At 48.8% G+C, this 16,649-nt stretch overlaps 1 protein-coding gene across 1 annotated transcript in view; it reads left to right on the forward strand.

The window, feature by feature from the left end:
- The first annotated feature begins 15,671 nt into the window (after nucleotides 1–15,671).
- The window catches only part of SLC40A1 (solute carrier family 40 member 1), a 299,923-nt gene continuing 298,945 nt past the window's right edge, over nucleotides 15,672–16,649 (forward strand). Inside the window, exons 1-2 of the mRNA XM_044304309.1 lie at nucleotides 15,672–15,988; nucleotides 16,086–16,153. Of these exons, the coding sequence (XP_044160244.1) occupies nucleotides 15,949–15,988; nucleotides 16,086–16,153 (108 nt within the window). The 5' untranslated portion in view covers nucleotides 15,672–15,948. The remainder of the gene's footprint in view (nucleotides 15,989–16,085; nucleotides 16,154–16,649) is intronic.

A 16,649-nucleotide genomic window follows, 5' to 3' on the forward strand; every position in this document is an offset into this window, starting at 1 on the left:
TCCATGGATACATGGATCGGATCCGTAAAAATCATGCGGACGTCTGAACGGAGCCTGACAGGGGGGTGATCAATGACAGGGCGGTGATCAGGGAGTTTATATGGGGTGATCATGGGTGATCAGGGGTTTATAAGGGGTTAATAAGTGACGGGGGGGGGGGTGGGGGGGTCTAGTGTAGTGTAGTGTGGTGTTTGGTGCGACTGTACTGACCTACCTGAGTCCTCTGGTGGTCGATCCTAACAAAGGGGACCACCAGAGGACCAGGTAGGAGGTATATTAGACGCTGTTATGAAAACAGCGTCTAATATACCTGTTAGGGGTTAAAAAATTCGGATCTCCAGCCTGCCAACGAGCGATCGCCGCTGGCAGGCTGGAGATCCACTCGCTTACCTTCAGTTCCTGTGAGCGCGCGCGCCTGTGTGCACGCGTTCACAGGAAATCTCGCGTATCGCGAGATGACGCGTATATGCGTGACTGTGCGCAGCCAGCCCTGCCACCTCCGGAAAGCACATGTGCGTTAGGCGGTCCGGAGGTGGTTAAAGGGCTTCTGTCACTCCACTAAACTCATTTTTTTTTTTTGGTCTCCCTAAAATCCTTATGCTGCGATTTCTCAATATATATAGCTATTACTCTGTTTGGTTCAGTAGTTCTATCAAAAAACTGACTTTTATATTATGCAAATTACCTCTCTAGCAGCAGGTAGGGCGGCTACCTGCTGCTAGCAGCCGCATCCTCCATTCATAATGACGCCCCCTCCTCATGTTGAGTGACAGGGCCAGCGGACGCGCTCGTCCTCTGACTGGCCCTGTCTGCGTTTTAAATCTCGTGCCGGTCTTCAGTTGGCGCAGGCGCACTGAGTGGAGGACGCTCGCTCGGCCGCTCCATCCTCAGTGCGCCTGCGCCGATGATGTCACATGTACACCAGGCGCTGGCGCACTGAGGATGGAGCGGCACTATATTTTTATAGTGCATTTTATTCATTACAGATGTGGTGATACCTAATATGGATATATTTACTTTTGTTAAGTTTTAGACAGTAAAAGCAAAAATCTTGTTTTCTGAAAGCCATAATTTTTTTAACTTTTCTGGCGATGGTTTTATGTGGGGCTTATTTTTTGCGGGATGAGAGGACTTTATTATTGGTACCATTTTGGGGTACATATGACTTTTTGGTCGTCTGGCATTGCACTTTTTGTGAGGCAAGGTGACCAAAGAATGGCTTGGCACAGTTGTTATTTAACATTTACATTGTTCACCTAACGGGTGTGGATCATGTGATATTTTTATAGAGCCAGTCATTACGGATGTAATATGTGATAACTAATATGTCTATTTTTGACAAATAATCTGACCCAAGAGAGAGTCAAAAGAGCCACCCCATAAATGCACATCCGACCATAAAGGGATATAAAAATATATATAAAGTTTATTAGACACAACAACACACACGCATTAAAAAATTGTATATAATATTAAACAAAGTGCGGTATGCAATGAAATATATGTAACCAACACACACAGGTCCACTGAACTCTCACATGAACAGCAGGCTGGTTTTCCAGCCTGCATTTGTGGGAGGGGCATAGGGTACTTAACCGTCCGTGCAGCCTCCAACAGGCGTCGGCATCGCGTGGTGCATTGCGGTGACGTCATCCGAGTGCGACTTCCGGTTCCGGCCTTCCCACAGCGGCGGCGGCAGCGATAACCTCTCCTGCGCAGCAGTTATCCTGGTAAGCGGTCACCCCGTCGCTCCACCACTGGTCCGGGCACCCACCGCCAGCCCACATTCTCCCAGGCATGTATCCGCTCGCCGCTCCCTCCGCCCGCATGCCCCGGTTGGCCTCACACACGGCTGCGGCACCCACCTGAGCATCCGGGGGCCGCGGGCGGTGCGGCGGTTTGCCTGGCTCCAAGAGCACTGCAGAGTTTAACCGGCATGGCCTGCTTCTCCGCACGTCTCCTCCTTACTGCAGGCCGCGTCACTGGTGCCAGTACCGGAGGCGGCGGCAGCCGGGGCCCAGAGAGCTGCGCTTCCCAGCCGAAGGGGTCGGCTCTCTGCCTTGGGCAGGCGCAGCCCCACAACGTCGATATCAATAATATACTCTGGCATACACAATGCCAACCTTTCTGTACTCTTGCGCATAGAGGCTGTAATGACCGGCAACACGCACAGGGAGGAAAACAGGGAAAGCCCTGCCCAAGGGAGAGGGAAAGGTGGTGACCCCTAACTCACCTTGCAGCTGGCACCTGCCTGCCCTGACGTCCCTAGATGGGTTCCTCACCCGTGCGGGGATCACGTGCCTAAACCCTGGCTTTCCCTGAAATGAGCCCTAGATAATGAACGGGCCGGTGGGATCGCTAGTCCTCACCACTGCACTAAGAGGGAAACACCAGGGAGAGGACAGACAAACACAGACAAACACAAACACCCAGGTGGACGGCAACAATTGTCCACAAAGGTCCAACAGGGATCCGGAGGGTAGCGTTCTAAGGCAACACTCAGAGAACGCAGCAACACAGCTCCAGTGGGTCAGAATAGATGTCCAGGCAGGAAGCTCTATATCTGGCAACCAGAGAAGTGTGAGAGGGGAATATAAGGAGGATTGGGAGTGCTGGACAAGGAACAGCTGAGAGAAGGAGCTACGGATCCCTGAGTGAGCCAAAAGGGTTTGTAAAGCAAACCCAGAAAGCTACAATAAGGAAACTTCCCTATCTGACATACAGCGTGCAGCCAACCGCTGCGACCTCCTGACCCCGGGTACAACGGAGTCAGGCGTGGCTCTTGACACCCTTGTGACAGAGGCATTGTGAGTGTGTCCTGGCACTACACTGTCCTTGAGCTCAACACTGGTTCACACAACCACTTGCACACGTCGAACGCCAGCCATGAACCATTTATTTATGGTTCTGGCTCCGTCCACACTCATTTTTTGTCTAGATGGTTGGGTAGAGGCAGCAGGTGGCAAACAAACCAGGCCTGTGTCAAATATTCAACCAAAATGTTTCAACACGGCAAACTACAACTCCCAGCATGTAAACATGCTCAGGTACTCTTCTCGCTCCCATAGACGTGAGCAAAGCATACTGGGAGTTGTAGTTTCCAAGCAGCATCAGCGCCAGAGGTTGCTGCCCCCTGGTTCAGACTGTAGCTGATGCAGGGTTGGAGTTGGGAGTTCCGGTCGGGGCCCCCATCACAGATTCTGTTCATGTTTTCCTTGCTTTCCTTCGCCTGGCCCGCCATGATTCTTTTCCTGTCTCCACACTGTCACGTTTATGTTTTCTTCGTGTCCTGTCACCTGATACTTTCAGGTTCTCTTCGTGTCCGGTCACCTGATACGTTCAGGTTCTCTTCGTGTCCCGTCACCCATTACGTTCGGGTTCTCTTCGTGTCCTGTCACCTGATACTTCAGGTTCTCTTCGTGTCCTGTCACTCTTCATGTCCTGTCACCTGATACGTTCAGGTTCTCTTCGTGTCCCGTCACCTGATACGTTCAGGTTCTCTTCGTGTCCCGTCACCTGATACGTTCAGGTTCTCTTCGTGTCCAGTCACCTGATACGTTCAGGTTCTCTTCGTGTCCAGTCACCTGATACGTTCAGGTTCTCTTCGTGTCCAGTCACCCGATACGTTCAGGTTCTCTTCATGTCCAGTCACCCGTTACCTTCAGGTTCTCTTCGTGTCCTGTCACCTGATACTTCAGGTTCTCTTTGTGTCCTGTCACTCTTCATGTCCTGTCACCTGATACGTTCAGGTTCTCTTCATGTCCTGTCACCTGATACGTTCAGGTTCGCTTTGTGTCCTGTCACCTGATACGTTCAGGTTCGCTTTGTGTCCTGTCACTCTTCCATACATGAGATGATAACATGACAAACCCAGGTTTTCTATTTTCTCCCCCCCTCCCCTCCTGTACCCCCCCCCCCCACTCTGGATGACCCGGCTACTTCTGAGGAACATTCAAACTTTCAAATTTCCTAATCGGTCTCTCAGGTCCTCTTGTAGATACCACTCTGTATATTTAAAAGGCCCCATTACTGAGGAGTATTCAGCATGCGGAATGTAATGTAGGATAAACTTTTTCCAAGTTTTATATAATTTCTTTCCTAAGATCTCCTTTTTTTCAATGGCGTTCTGCCATTCCAACCGAAATATACGTCTTATCTGGGTTATCAGTAGATCCAAACTAGGGACCTCTGCAGTCAACCACTTCGTCAGCAAGCACCTTTTCGCTTCTAGCACTACTCTATGAGCTAACAACATCAGTTTCTTTTCCGCACTGTTCCCATTGACTTCAGAAGTCTCTATTTCATCTGCTTGGAGCACCACCAGTGAGGGCGTTAAACCTGATTGGCTATACCCAATGCGCTCCAATAGTTGTGCTACTTGGGACCAAAAAATATCTAGCTTGGGGCACTTCCAAAGTCCATGGAACAGATCAGATTTTGGGACCCCACACTTGGGACAGGCCGTGAGTCTGTCAGGTTTAGCTGCTGACACCGGAAATTCGAAACCATATATGGCATGGTGCAAGATTTTAAATTGAGTTTCCCTCATTTTTTCATTCGAGACTGCCCTGTACACAGCTTGAAGTCCTGAGAGAGCCACCTGTCCAACATCCGTTATGCCCAGCTGATTGCCCCATTTTTTGAATAAAGACCCTCGTATGGATTCCTCCCAAGAATCTCTAAGAGCGTTATAAAGCATGGAAATGGAAGCCTTGCTTTTATTGCTTATTAGGGCGTCAAATTTGTTTTTTTGCCATTCCTTAGAAAGGTCTTTTAACAATCCTCTCACATAGCTTCTAACCTGCATATAAGGGAACGAATTTGACCCTCTGAGAGTCCATCTTTCCTCCACTTCCTTTAACGTCGCCCATCTGGCCTCCTTCTCATGAAAGAGATCCCCCATCTTATTCACCCCCTTATTAGCCCATGTTTGAAAAGACTTGTCCGTGTTCCCTGATACAAAAGCCGGGTTGCCCCTAATAGGTAGATGTTTAGAGAACTGAAATGATAGAGGCCAAACAATTTCCTAATGCATTTCCATGCAATAATGGTGTCCCTCAAAATCAAAGACTTTCTCGCCACATCTGGAAGTCGAGATACCTTTGTATGCACTAAAGCCATCAAATTCCAAGGGGTCGCCGCAAGCTGGCGTTCTACATGTAAGTTAGAGTAGTATGCTGTTGCGTTGGCCCAATCTATAATGTGCCTGCTGAGACATGTCAAATTATAGCCCCGCAGGTCAGGGAAGTTAAGACCCCCATGACATCTCCTGAGCTTTAGTTTTTTTAAAGAAATCCTCGCCCGTCCCCCTCCCCAAAGAAATTTGATAAACCTACTTTCTATGTCAGCTACATCTGCATGACGCAGAAGGACTGGAATCGTCTGGAGAGGGTACATCAACTTCGCCACTCCCATCATTTTAACCAGATGACTTCTCCCTACTAACGAGAGAGGCAAGTTTTGCCATCTATCCAGATCAGATTTGATTTTGGAGAATAATGGGGGAAAGTTCAATTGATATATTGAATGCGGGGACTTCCCGATCCTGATCCCTAGATACGTAATTTGTTTCGCTACTTTTATGATGCCCAAACCCGAGAATCCCATATAGGCCTCAACATCCCCTTGCGCTAAGGGTAGCAGTTCGCATTTGGACACATTAATCGCATACCCCGAATACCTACCAAAATCCTTTAGTAATTCCATTACCTTTTCTAAATGATTTTTCGGGTTTGCCATAAAAAGTATGACGTCGTCCGCAAATAATGCTGCTCTCACCTGGGCCCCTCCTACTTTAATTCCTTCAAACACTCTTGAGCTACACAGTTCCCTTGCAAGGGGCTCTAATGCTATATTGAATAAGAGGGGTGATAGGGGACAACCCTGTCGAGTGCCTTTTTGCAGCATAAATGGTGCCGACAAGAACCCCTGGGTATATATCCTGGCTCTAGGGTGATGATACATTTGAGAGAGAAACTCTCTGAAAGCTCCGGAAAACCCCATTTTATCTAGAACTGCACCCAGCCATGCCCACCGTACATTGTCAAAAGCTTTCTCAGCATCTAAGGTGAGCATGGCTGGGTGCTCCCCCTGCACTGGCATATTATGAACCCTGTCCAGAACCGTCAAGACCGTCCTTATATTTTTTACCGCCGATCTCCCCTGGATGAAACCCACCTGCTCTGGGCCTATCAGACTAGGTAACAGGTTGGCTAAGCGGTCCGCTACAATTTTGGCCATTAGCTTTGCGTCTACATTGATCAATGATATCGGTCTGTACGACCCGGGCAATAAGGGATCCTTTCCTGGTTTAGACAATAGTTTGACGTACGACATATTATCCCTATCTAAGGGCATGCGACCCTGAAAGACTCCATTAAAGACATCTAATAGGACTGGTGAAATCTGAGATATTAATGCTTTAAAGTACTCCCCGGTAAACCCGTCTGGGCCTGGTGCTTTCGAATTCCCCAGTTGTTTGATGGCTCCCTGTACCTCTTGTTCCGAAATTTCTGCGTTCAACATTTGGAGTTGTTCAACCGTCAGCTTAGGTAAGTCAACCTTGTCCAAAAGAGTGTCCGTCAGGTCACATTGTCCCTCATCCCTATATAGGGCCTCATAGTATTTTCCTACAATCTTATTAATTTCCGCGGGGTCGTGTACAACCACAGCCTCCGAGTTTTTCAAGCATGCAATATATTGAGGAGGTCTCATTCCCTTAGCTAAATTCGCCAAGAGTTTCCCTGATTTATTTCCATGCCTCAAAAACTTAGCTTCCATCTCTGAACGTCTCAAGGACTCTAGATCACCCACGCATTTCTCAAACGTTCCCCTTTCTGTAACCCATCTCCTTTTGTTGTCTTCAGAGGGGTCAGTCGTGAAGGTAAGGTAAGCCTCCCTTACTTTTTGACTCGCTAAATTAAATGACTGACTGGCCTTTTTTTTTATCCCATTAACATACCCCATGATTTTCCCTCGCATGACCACCTTTGACGCGTTCCAAAACAAGCCAGGATCCGTGACATGCACCTCATTGTCCGACTTGTATTCTTCCCACCAAATTCCCAGTTTCTCTACAAACTCTTCTCTCGCACACAAGTTGGAGGGGAAACGCCAAATATAATCTGGCCCTCTTGGGTAAGAGTCTAGTAGCGACAGGGATACTGTTGCGTGGTCAGAAATAACAATGTCCCCAATCTCGGCGCCCTCCACCTTGTGTATTAAAGAATGAGATAGAAATATGTAATCGATACGGGACCAAGAAGACTGTGAATTTGAATAAAAAGTGTAACTTCTATCATCGGGATATAGCTTGCGCCAAGGGTCATCTAGTCCCGCTCCGCTTAGTAAAGGCTGTAATACTCTGTCCTGTGGTCCGTCCGTCCCTACTCTATCACCCGCCCTTCTCCTGTCCTCCAGCCCTCTAACTACCGAGTTAAAGTCACCACCTACGATTTTGTTCGGACATAAGTCCCCTAGGAGTGTCACCTCCAAATCTCGGAAAAAGGCTCCGTTATTCGAGTTTGGGCCATATATGTTATATATACTATATTGGGAATCCTGGACCTGTAACAGCACTTGTGCCCATCTACCCCTGGGATCTGCTGATTGTTGAACAACTGAGCCATTCAAGTTCTTACTGATCAGAATTAACACACCTGCCTTTCTATCCTGTGACTGAGATCCTATCACTGTCCCTACCCACAGTTTCTTCATTCTATCAAAATCTTCTTCCCTCAGGTGGGTCTCCTGCAAAAGAACAACGTCTGGTTTCATCTTTTTAAGGTGCCTGAGGACCATCCATCTTTTTTGCGGCGCACTCAGACCCTTAATGTTCCAGGAAATAATTTTCATATTGAATTGTCGTCAGAATACTATCCGTAGCCTAATCCCCTCAGGACCTCCAGAGTATTAAAATACAAAATATCAGTAGCAGTAGTATCCCCAACTATCCCTTTAAGTGTAATCCCGCCCTTCCCCTTCCCCAACGTGTTGCCCCTTCAGTTAGAGCAGCAACTAACTGAATCAACTTAGGTTAATAGAACTTCCTTTTTTCTGGGTTGCGGCCTCGTCCCGCCCCACTGATTGCCCTTATTAGGCCCCAATTCCTCCGCAAGTAACAAGAAACATATAGAAAGTATTATCTCCCTACAAGAACCCGTAACATAGAACTTCCCCCCGAACTGGAAACATTAATCATTGCCTACAGCAGTTCCCGTAGTATGTCAGGGTAGCCATAACTGCCATGAATATAGTCTCGCTACTTTCACGCTGTAGCACACCCCTTCACATAACAAAAGGATATTAGAGTCCTCTCAAGGCACCTCCTGGTTACCACGCGGTCACTGCCCCAAGTTCATCGGACCCCTCTTCCGGGTGACCGCTGCCGACCACGACTTCGACCCCTAACTTCACCCTCTTGGCTGGATTCCATTCTGCGCCGCTCCCCTTCTGACCGTCCACGACGTGGCGAGTCTCCTCTCCTTCTCTGTTCCGCTTCCCTCTCACTGTGACGCCTCTGCAGAGAGTCCATCATTTCCTCCGCCACTGACGGTTCATGGAATATAATAGTGGATCCATCCGCATGCGTAACCCGAAGTTTTGCCGGGTACATGAGTTGAAACTTTATTTGCCTTTTATAGAGCATTGAACACACTTGGCTGAATTCTCTCCTCTTTTTAGCCACAGCCGTCAAATAATCTGCAAATATAAGAACCGCATGACCCCTGATTTTAAGTGGGCTCTTCCTGGTCCTGAATGCTCTCAATATGGCCTCTTTGTCACAGTAGTCCAGGAATTTCATAATCACCTGACGAGGTCTCAGCGGTGCAGTATTCGGGCGTTGAGATCCGTCCGGGCGTTGTTCTGGCTGGGGCCCAATCCTATGTGCCCTTTCCACTTTATGGCAGCCCTCCAGTCCCAGTGCCCTAGGAAGATCAATTTCACAGAGGCCCTTCAAAGCTTGTGGTTTAATGATTTCAGGCAGTCCCAAAAGACGCAAGTTATTCCGTCTGGACCGGTTCTCTAGATCTTCTACCCGGTCCAATAGCACCACATTCTGTTTGGTTAGATCATTTATAGCACGAGCAGACTTTGCATTTTCTGCTTCTAGGGCCAAGGTTCTCTGCTCCAACTCCTCCAGCTTGGTATCATGTTGTGCTATAGCTTCATGTAACTGCTGAAGAGACACTGATAAAGTCTTTGCAAGCGTGTCCCTAATATCTGGGGCAAGGTGAGTGGCCACCTCTATTGCCAGGGCTTCATAATCCAGTGCCTTGTAATCCACAGGGAAGGGTGCTGCTGTATTAGTAGCCAGCAGAGGCGACTCACCCCCTTCCTGCGTCTCCAGCACCTCCACTGGTGAAGAAGGGCGCGCATCCGCCATGTTGTGCTGCGCACCTCCCGCGCTGACTACAGTCAGTGTCTTCTGCCCGCAGCTTCTCAGGAGGTACCGCTCCATGTACCGATCCCCGCTTCACACAGGAGTTCTGGGCGCCGATCAAATGGCCTCCCCCGTCAGCATGGAGGGAAGGAGGCGATACTGTAGGCGAGCGATGGCCGGAGCTTCCTCACTCCGCTGCTCGCATCCCAGCGCCGGAACCGGAAGTCTCCTAGGCATGTGTTTTCTGTACGTCCATCACGACTTCGTATGGGCCACTCAGCTACATAGCACCGCTTTCATCTTCTCCAGTACCATCTCCCGGCGTACCCCGGGGTCTCGAGTCCGATCATTCTGCACAGTCCATCGCTCTCGTTAATTCCTGACCCGCTCAGGTTGTCATTTCTTTCTTCCCTCATTCAGGTGTCGTTCTTCCTGATCGTCATCTGCGTAAGTTCCGTTTTCAGAAATTTTCTGGGTGTACCTCTTCACGCAGGTACCTGTTAAATTTCTGCCTCACTTACAAATCCCAGGTTGCGGGGTGTGAAGTCTCACCCTCTTCGTGGACTTTCCCGGGCATTTTTGCTTGCTCCCAGTGTTCCCTTTTTTCCATCCTAATTCCTCTTGGCTCCAGGTAAGAAAAAATAAAATAATAAAAAAAAATTGTTATTTGCATGAGGTTTGTCAATTCAGATCCTCCCAACAGGGTCCGGCTCAAACAGTGTGCCCATCTTTCTTGATATCATGTCCCACGTGTCTGACTCAATGTCTATCCCGGAGTCAGCGATCTCCGAGGCAGCCAGCCGCGCTTCATACAGACACTGGACCATCCCCAGGTTGATCGCCGAACTTAAAAAGAAAGGGATCCCCCACTCCGCATCAGCACGAAAGGCAGTGTTATATCGTCTGCTCTTTCCTGAAACACCCAGGGCCCCTGAACCACCCAGAGCCTCCGAAGACCTGGTCTCTATGTCTACCATCCAGCTATCCTTGACCCAGCTCCACGCAACCATAAACAACTTAGCGTCGTCAATTTCGGACATCGATTCAAGACTCCAGGCCATCGAGAACAAGGATTCCACGTCTCCTCCTCCAACGGAGCCCGAAGCTGTTCCTTCAACTTCCCGGGCCAACCCACCAGGTACAAGTCTTGGCACTCCCGACATCGCCCCCTCTTTCTTTGTACCAGAGAACATCAGGCGGGATATCCTGGCTGGAAAGGACATCAACTTGGCCGCCATCCTGATTTCCACCCACGACACGGTCGAAAACCGGACAATTGCCTGCGGTGATGTATCGTGGTGCTGAGGTCTAAAGACGTCCGCCTCAACAGGAAGCTCACCATTCCCGAATTCATGCTGACCTTCAGCCTGTACCGCGACATCGTGTGCTCCATTCATCCCCACCGCAGGGAAGAACTGGATACTTATCTATACAGGATCACCGAGTTAGGTTACAAGTATGGCGGCTCCGCCTTCTACGAGTACCATCGGTCGTTTTCCGCAAAAGCTGCAGCAGCGTTCCTCCAGTACCAGCATGTCACCAACTGGGCTGTCTTGGATATGGAGCTCTTTTGCAGGCATTTTGCCGGCCAGAAAGCCCCAGCTTGTGCCAGTTGTCAGTCAGTCCTCCATTCTTCCGATTGGTGCCCCCATGTATCCAACCCAACCTCTGCCAGACCAGTGATCAACTCCAGTGCGCAAAAGTCCAACCTCTTCACGGACAAACTCGGTCGTCCCATCACCTTTTTAGGGAAGAATCAAATATGTAACAACTTCAATCTAGGTTTCTGCAGTTATGATAAGTGTAAAGCTTTGCACATTTGCTCCATTTGCTTTAGGGCCCATCCACAGTCCTCCTATTCCCAACGCTCGGCCAAACGCTCCTGACTAGGCGGGGTCAACATTGACCTGTTACTCTCCCTCCTCCAACAACATCATGACACCAGTTTCGTCCTGTTCCTCAAACAGGGTTTCTCGGAGGGCTTCCATACAGGGTTAGTCACCCTTCCGCAGGTCACTCATGAATGCCCCAACCTTCTGTCATCTCTTGCGGACCCCGTGGCGGTGGACGAATTGTTGGAGGCCGAGTTGCAGAAAGGCTTCATGATCGGTCCTTTCGTCGAGTCTCCTTTCCTTGTTTACCGGGTCAGCCCCATAGGTTTGGTCACCAAGAAAACCTCAAATAAAAAAAAGATTAATCTACGATCTGTCTGCTCCTCATGCATCCAGCACCCCCAGCCTAAATTCCCTGGTCCCCTCAGATGAATTTTCAATGCAGTACTCTTCTCTGGACGAGGCCATAGAACTCATCTTACAGATCGGGGCAGGAGCCTGGTTGTCAAAGGCTGACATTTCTTCAAGTTGCTGACAATTCTGCCTCACCTGTGGAAGTTCTATGGCATCAAATGGAGGGCAAAGTATTATTTTGCCACCTGCTTGACGTTCGGGTCAAAGAGCAGCCCCTGGCTCTTTGACCAGTTCGTCCAAGCACTTCACTGGATCCTGGTTAACCACGTCCATTGTCCGAGGGTGATCCATTACTTGGACGACTTCTTGCTCATTGAGCAGGCGGTACATGCCCCGGATAGGCTGGACAGCCTCCTCAACCTGTTCAGCCGCCTGAACGTTCCAGTGGCTTCAGCAAAGGTCGAGGGCCCCTCCAGGGTAATCACCTTTCTAGGCATCACCCTGGACACCGTCAAAATGGAGGCCAGCCTTCCCCTGGACAAATTAATCAGACTGAAGGACTCTGTGGCCAGGCTCGTGGGTACCCGCACGGTGTCAAAGTTGGAACTCCAATCATTATTGGAGTCCTTCAACTTTGCCGCCAGGATCATGCCCCAGGGCAGATCGTTCACCTCCGGCTTGCTCAGACTCCTCCCAACAGCCTCAGATCAGCATGCCCTCATCCACCTCGGACGCGATGCATTTGCAGACCTGGCCATGTGGTCAGTTTTTTTTTGTCCAGTTGGAACGGTATCACCCTTTTCGTTCCTCAGTGGAACGATGCCTCCCCCTTGGTGTTCTCCGATGCTGCTGCCTCCCTCGGTTTCGGGGCCATCTGCGGGGACCAATGGTTTGCGGGTCCTTGGCCCACGCAGGTCTCTTCAGACCAGGAGGCCCCCAAGTCCTCTCCCCTACTCGAGGTATACCCCATCGTAGCAGCTGCTTGTATCTGGGGGCAGTCATGGAGTAACAAGCCGGTGTGCTTCATGACAGACAACCAAGCAGTTGTTGACATCCTCGGCAGGGGTAGGTCCAGCTCCCCCAAGGTCATGCGTCTAGTTCGCAAGCTCACCTGGCTGTCCTTACAACACAACTTCCGTGTCATCTGCAGGCACATTGAGGGCAAGAAAAACACTGCAGCCGATGCCCTGTCCCGTTTAAACTTTAATTTGTTTTTTCAGATCATGCCGGGAGCGCAGAGAGTCGGAATCACCCCTCCAGGGTTCGAAGCCCTGATCATGGACTAGATAAGTACATCTCCGCAGCCCATGGTCTCATCCGCAAGTCGCTCTCAGCCAATACTGCTCGGAACTATTTAACGGGGTGGAACACCTTCAGACGGTTTTCACGCCTTCACCCCAGGGGGGACAGGGACAAAGTCTCCTTCGTCCTGGCCTTCCTGGCTTACTGCCACAAGGAACTCCGGCTATCCCACAATACCATCAGACTTTACCTAGCAGGGATCCAGCACCACCACATGATCAGTCACCCCAGTCACACCTCCTTCTTTTCCTCCCAGGCGGTCAAGGCAGTCTTGAGGGGCATCCAGAAGCTCTCTTCTCCATCCGCTCCCACCAGACAACCGGTCACAGGGGACATATTTCAAAAAATTTCTGCCACCCTAGATGGTAGTCCTTTTGGCCCATTCAAAAGCTTGATCCTCAAAGCTGCCTCTACCTCAGCTTCTATGGGTTCATCAGGCCTGGGGAGTTCTGCTGCACCTCAGCACGGAACTTAGGGCCAGCAATCAGTCAGCTCCACCGCAGTCTAGACCACTTCATCTTCTTCCTTCCTTTCTTCCTCCAAAACCTCCCAAGTTGGTCCACCAGCACAGATCGAGTACTTCAATTCTTTCAACCCTTGGTGCCCTGTGACAGTGTTCAACCAACTGCTCTCCACTCTCTGTGACAGAACTCCCGACAGCCCCTTACTGCCTTTTCCTGTGCTCTCACTGACTTCTGCGCAGTTCATCAGACACATCCGCTCCATAGCTTCGGGTCTAGGGTTTCACGCTGCCTCCATATCCGGGCATTCTTTCCGAATCGGGGCCGCGTCCGCAGTTTTCAAACACGGCGTTCCCGCTCACGTCATACGGAAGATGGGACGGTGGCAGTCTTCGTGTTTTTCCCGTTACATCCCCCATCCACGGGTCGAGATCGCCAAAGCCTTCTCCAGTTTGGTTCTGTAATTCCTCAACAAATAAACTGCCTAAATCCATGTTTTGCCCCCTTTTCTGGCTAACCCGCGTTACATGGCTAAAGGCACACCACTAGCCAAGTTAGGTTAAACATCTCCAGTTCTCCACCTTCGCCCAGCGCTCCCCCCGGAGCCTTGACCACAAGTACAGCAGGCTGGTTTTCCAGCCTGCATTTGTGGGAGGGGCATAGGGTACTTAACCGTCCGTGCAGCCTTCAACAGGCGTCGGCATCGCGTGGTGCCCCACCCTACCCTCCCTCATCTCCAGTCTCGCTCCAATCTCAGACTCCCTGGGTTAGCCCCCTTTTCTGGCTCACCCGTGTTACATGGCTAAAGGCACACCACTAGCCAAGTTAGGTTCAACATCTCCAGTTCTCCACCTTCGCCCAGCGCTCCCCCTGGAGCCTTGACCACAAATGAATGTATACGTTATCAACCAGCATATAAAGCAATACAATGAATCACATATAGCAAATGTACGGTAAAGTGAGACCACTAGAATTAAAGGTACAAACAGACCGACATGGGGTCAAATATCAAGAGCCAAACCTACATAGCCAGCTGGTGCAGTGGATCTTGGAAGCATAGCAGGCGTCCAACGCGTATCGCCGGAGCAATCCGGCTTCCTCAGGGGTAAAGGACTGTGTGTTGGGGCGTCAATTAATATAGGGTGTTAGATAAAGTATAATTATGTTCACCTGTGCAGCAGGAACTGTGGGCAGTGTGTGATCATATCAAACTCCAGTCAAAGCAGGAAACCGGAAGTGTGAGTCACATGATCGGCTGGTGGAACGCATATGCGCTCCACCAGCCAAAACACAGCCACATAACAGGAAAACAAGGAAGGGACAAATATATGTACTAAACATTATTGAATGCAGCTATTTGATGCCACAGAGACAATGCCAGGCAAGCTGGTGAGCAAGTGAGACAAAACAGAGCTCGATCTATGTCACTGTCTCTGCATTCATGTGGGGCAGACAATATTGTACATGATCAAATAAGAACATAATGTGCCCCAATGGTATAGTGAGTACATACCAAGCCACTAATATATGCATGAATAATAGTAATGATAAGTAATAATATAACAAATACATGGCAAAATATGTCTATTTTTCTTCCCTTTTTCTCCCCATTTTTTATGACTTGATCATGGCAAAGAGATTTTTTTTTTTAGCTTTTATTTTTGTCCCACTATGGGACTTTAACTACTGGGGGTCTGATCCCCTCTACAATGCTTTACAATACATTCTAATGCATTGCCTGTCAGCATTACACTGAGAGAGTGCCTATGAGACCCAGCCTGTAGATGTATGGCACTGGTTGGGAAAGGGTTAATGTAAAACATATTTCTCATGGCATGCTCCTGCTGTTGTCCCTTTTTACATTTTATCAGACTTGAAGGGTATGTGGTTACTACGGAAGCAGCCAAGCAGGGCTTCCAGGCCTGCCAATGTAAAGGTCCTACTAAAGGGGTTTTAATAGACTAAGATATTGATGGTCCCATCCATTGGATAAGTCATCAATATGAGATCAGCTGGGGTTTGACAACCGCTTTTTGCGCACAGCACCAGCCCACAGATGTACAATGTGTAGACTGTCCTCCAGTATGGCGTTTAGAAGGTACCACTGAACCATATTTCATACAGATGACAGCAGAGTAGGACACTACTAGGTGACATCCCATACTGAGTACAGCCTGACTTGGGCGAACAGCTGTCTACACAAGGAAGAAGGCAGCACAAGCCGTGGACCCTGGAGTCACATGACGACTTCCGAGCTTTGCACACTCTCCCGTCCGTGCGGTCTAGGGGCGGGGCAGAGCAGATTGCTGCCAGCTGGTTGGCGGCGGCTCTTAGCCGTGTGCAAGCAGTGCTGGGCCGATTCTATAAAAGAGGGAGAAGAGAGCCGTAAACACCACAGGGAGATCGGAATCTAGGGCTGTGGAAGGGGATTCGGGGCTTCCAGGTTTCTGCATCCCCTTCTTTTCAGGCTTTTATATAAGGCCATTGCTTTCCAACTTCAGCTACAGTGATAGCTAAGTTTGGAAAGAAAGGGAAAGAGAAGTCGGTTGTTGTGTCCATTATAGTCAACATTTAGTAACGTCAAACCTGATCGATCATATCGCTATATGATATTATCATGACAAAAGCAAAGGATACAAAGTCTGCAGGATGTTGTGGTGGGTGCACCTCATTCATGGGACCTGCTCTGTTATTTGTAGTTAGGAATTGCTGTACTGACCTACTGATCTTTAATGGAAGATTCTTCTCTTGTAGGATCCTGTGTCAGCTATTTTACCTCTGCAAAATTTCTCATGTATGTTGGACATGCTCTTTCCACGTGGGTAAGTAGAAATTCAGATGCATTTATGTGGAAACTTTCAGTATATTATATATAGTAACTTTATTCCTCTTTGCTTTGATCTGCACAATATATTCAATCTATTCTTGCTGCTCGTGCAATTCTTTTCCTTGTTCTGTTTAAGGAATGAATACTAGGTGAATACTGCCTAGCTGGTCTTTAGGTTTACCCACCCTTTTTCTCCAGGCATTTTTTTCATATTTCTTTTTAATGCAACAGCCATATATTTTATTAACATGTATAATACGAAATGCATACTTTTTTGTCCACAAAATTCGTTAAATATGGTATTTAATATCCAACATTTTCCCCCCACAAGACTTTTTTTTTTTTAATTATATTACATATTACAAAAAAGATCAGCATCACTGCTCCTATACATTACACAAATAAAAATAACAGTTACACTTTTATTTAAAGTGTAACTGCAGATTTATTTTTATTTGTGTAATGTATAGGGGCAGTGATACTGACCATTT

The sequence above is a fragment of the Bufo gargarizans genome, chromosome 8 (assembly GCF_014858855.1).
Source record: "Bufo gargarizans isolate SCDJY-AF-19 chromosome 8, ASM1485885v1, whole genome shotgun sequence".
NCBI classification, from domain to species: domain Eukaryota; kingdom Metazoa; phylum Chordata; class Amphibia; order Anura; family Bufonidae; genus Bufo; species Bufo gargarizans.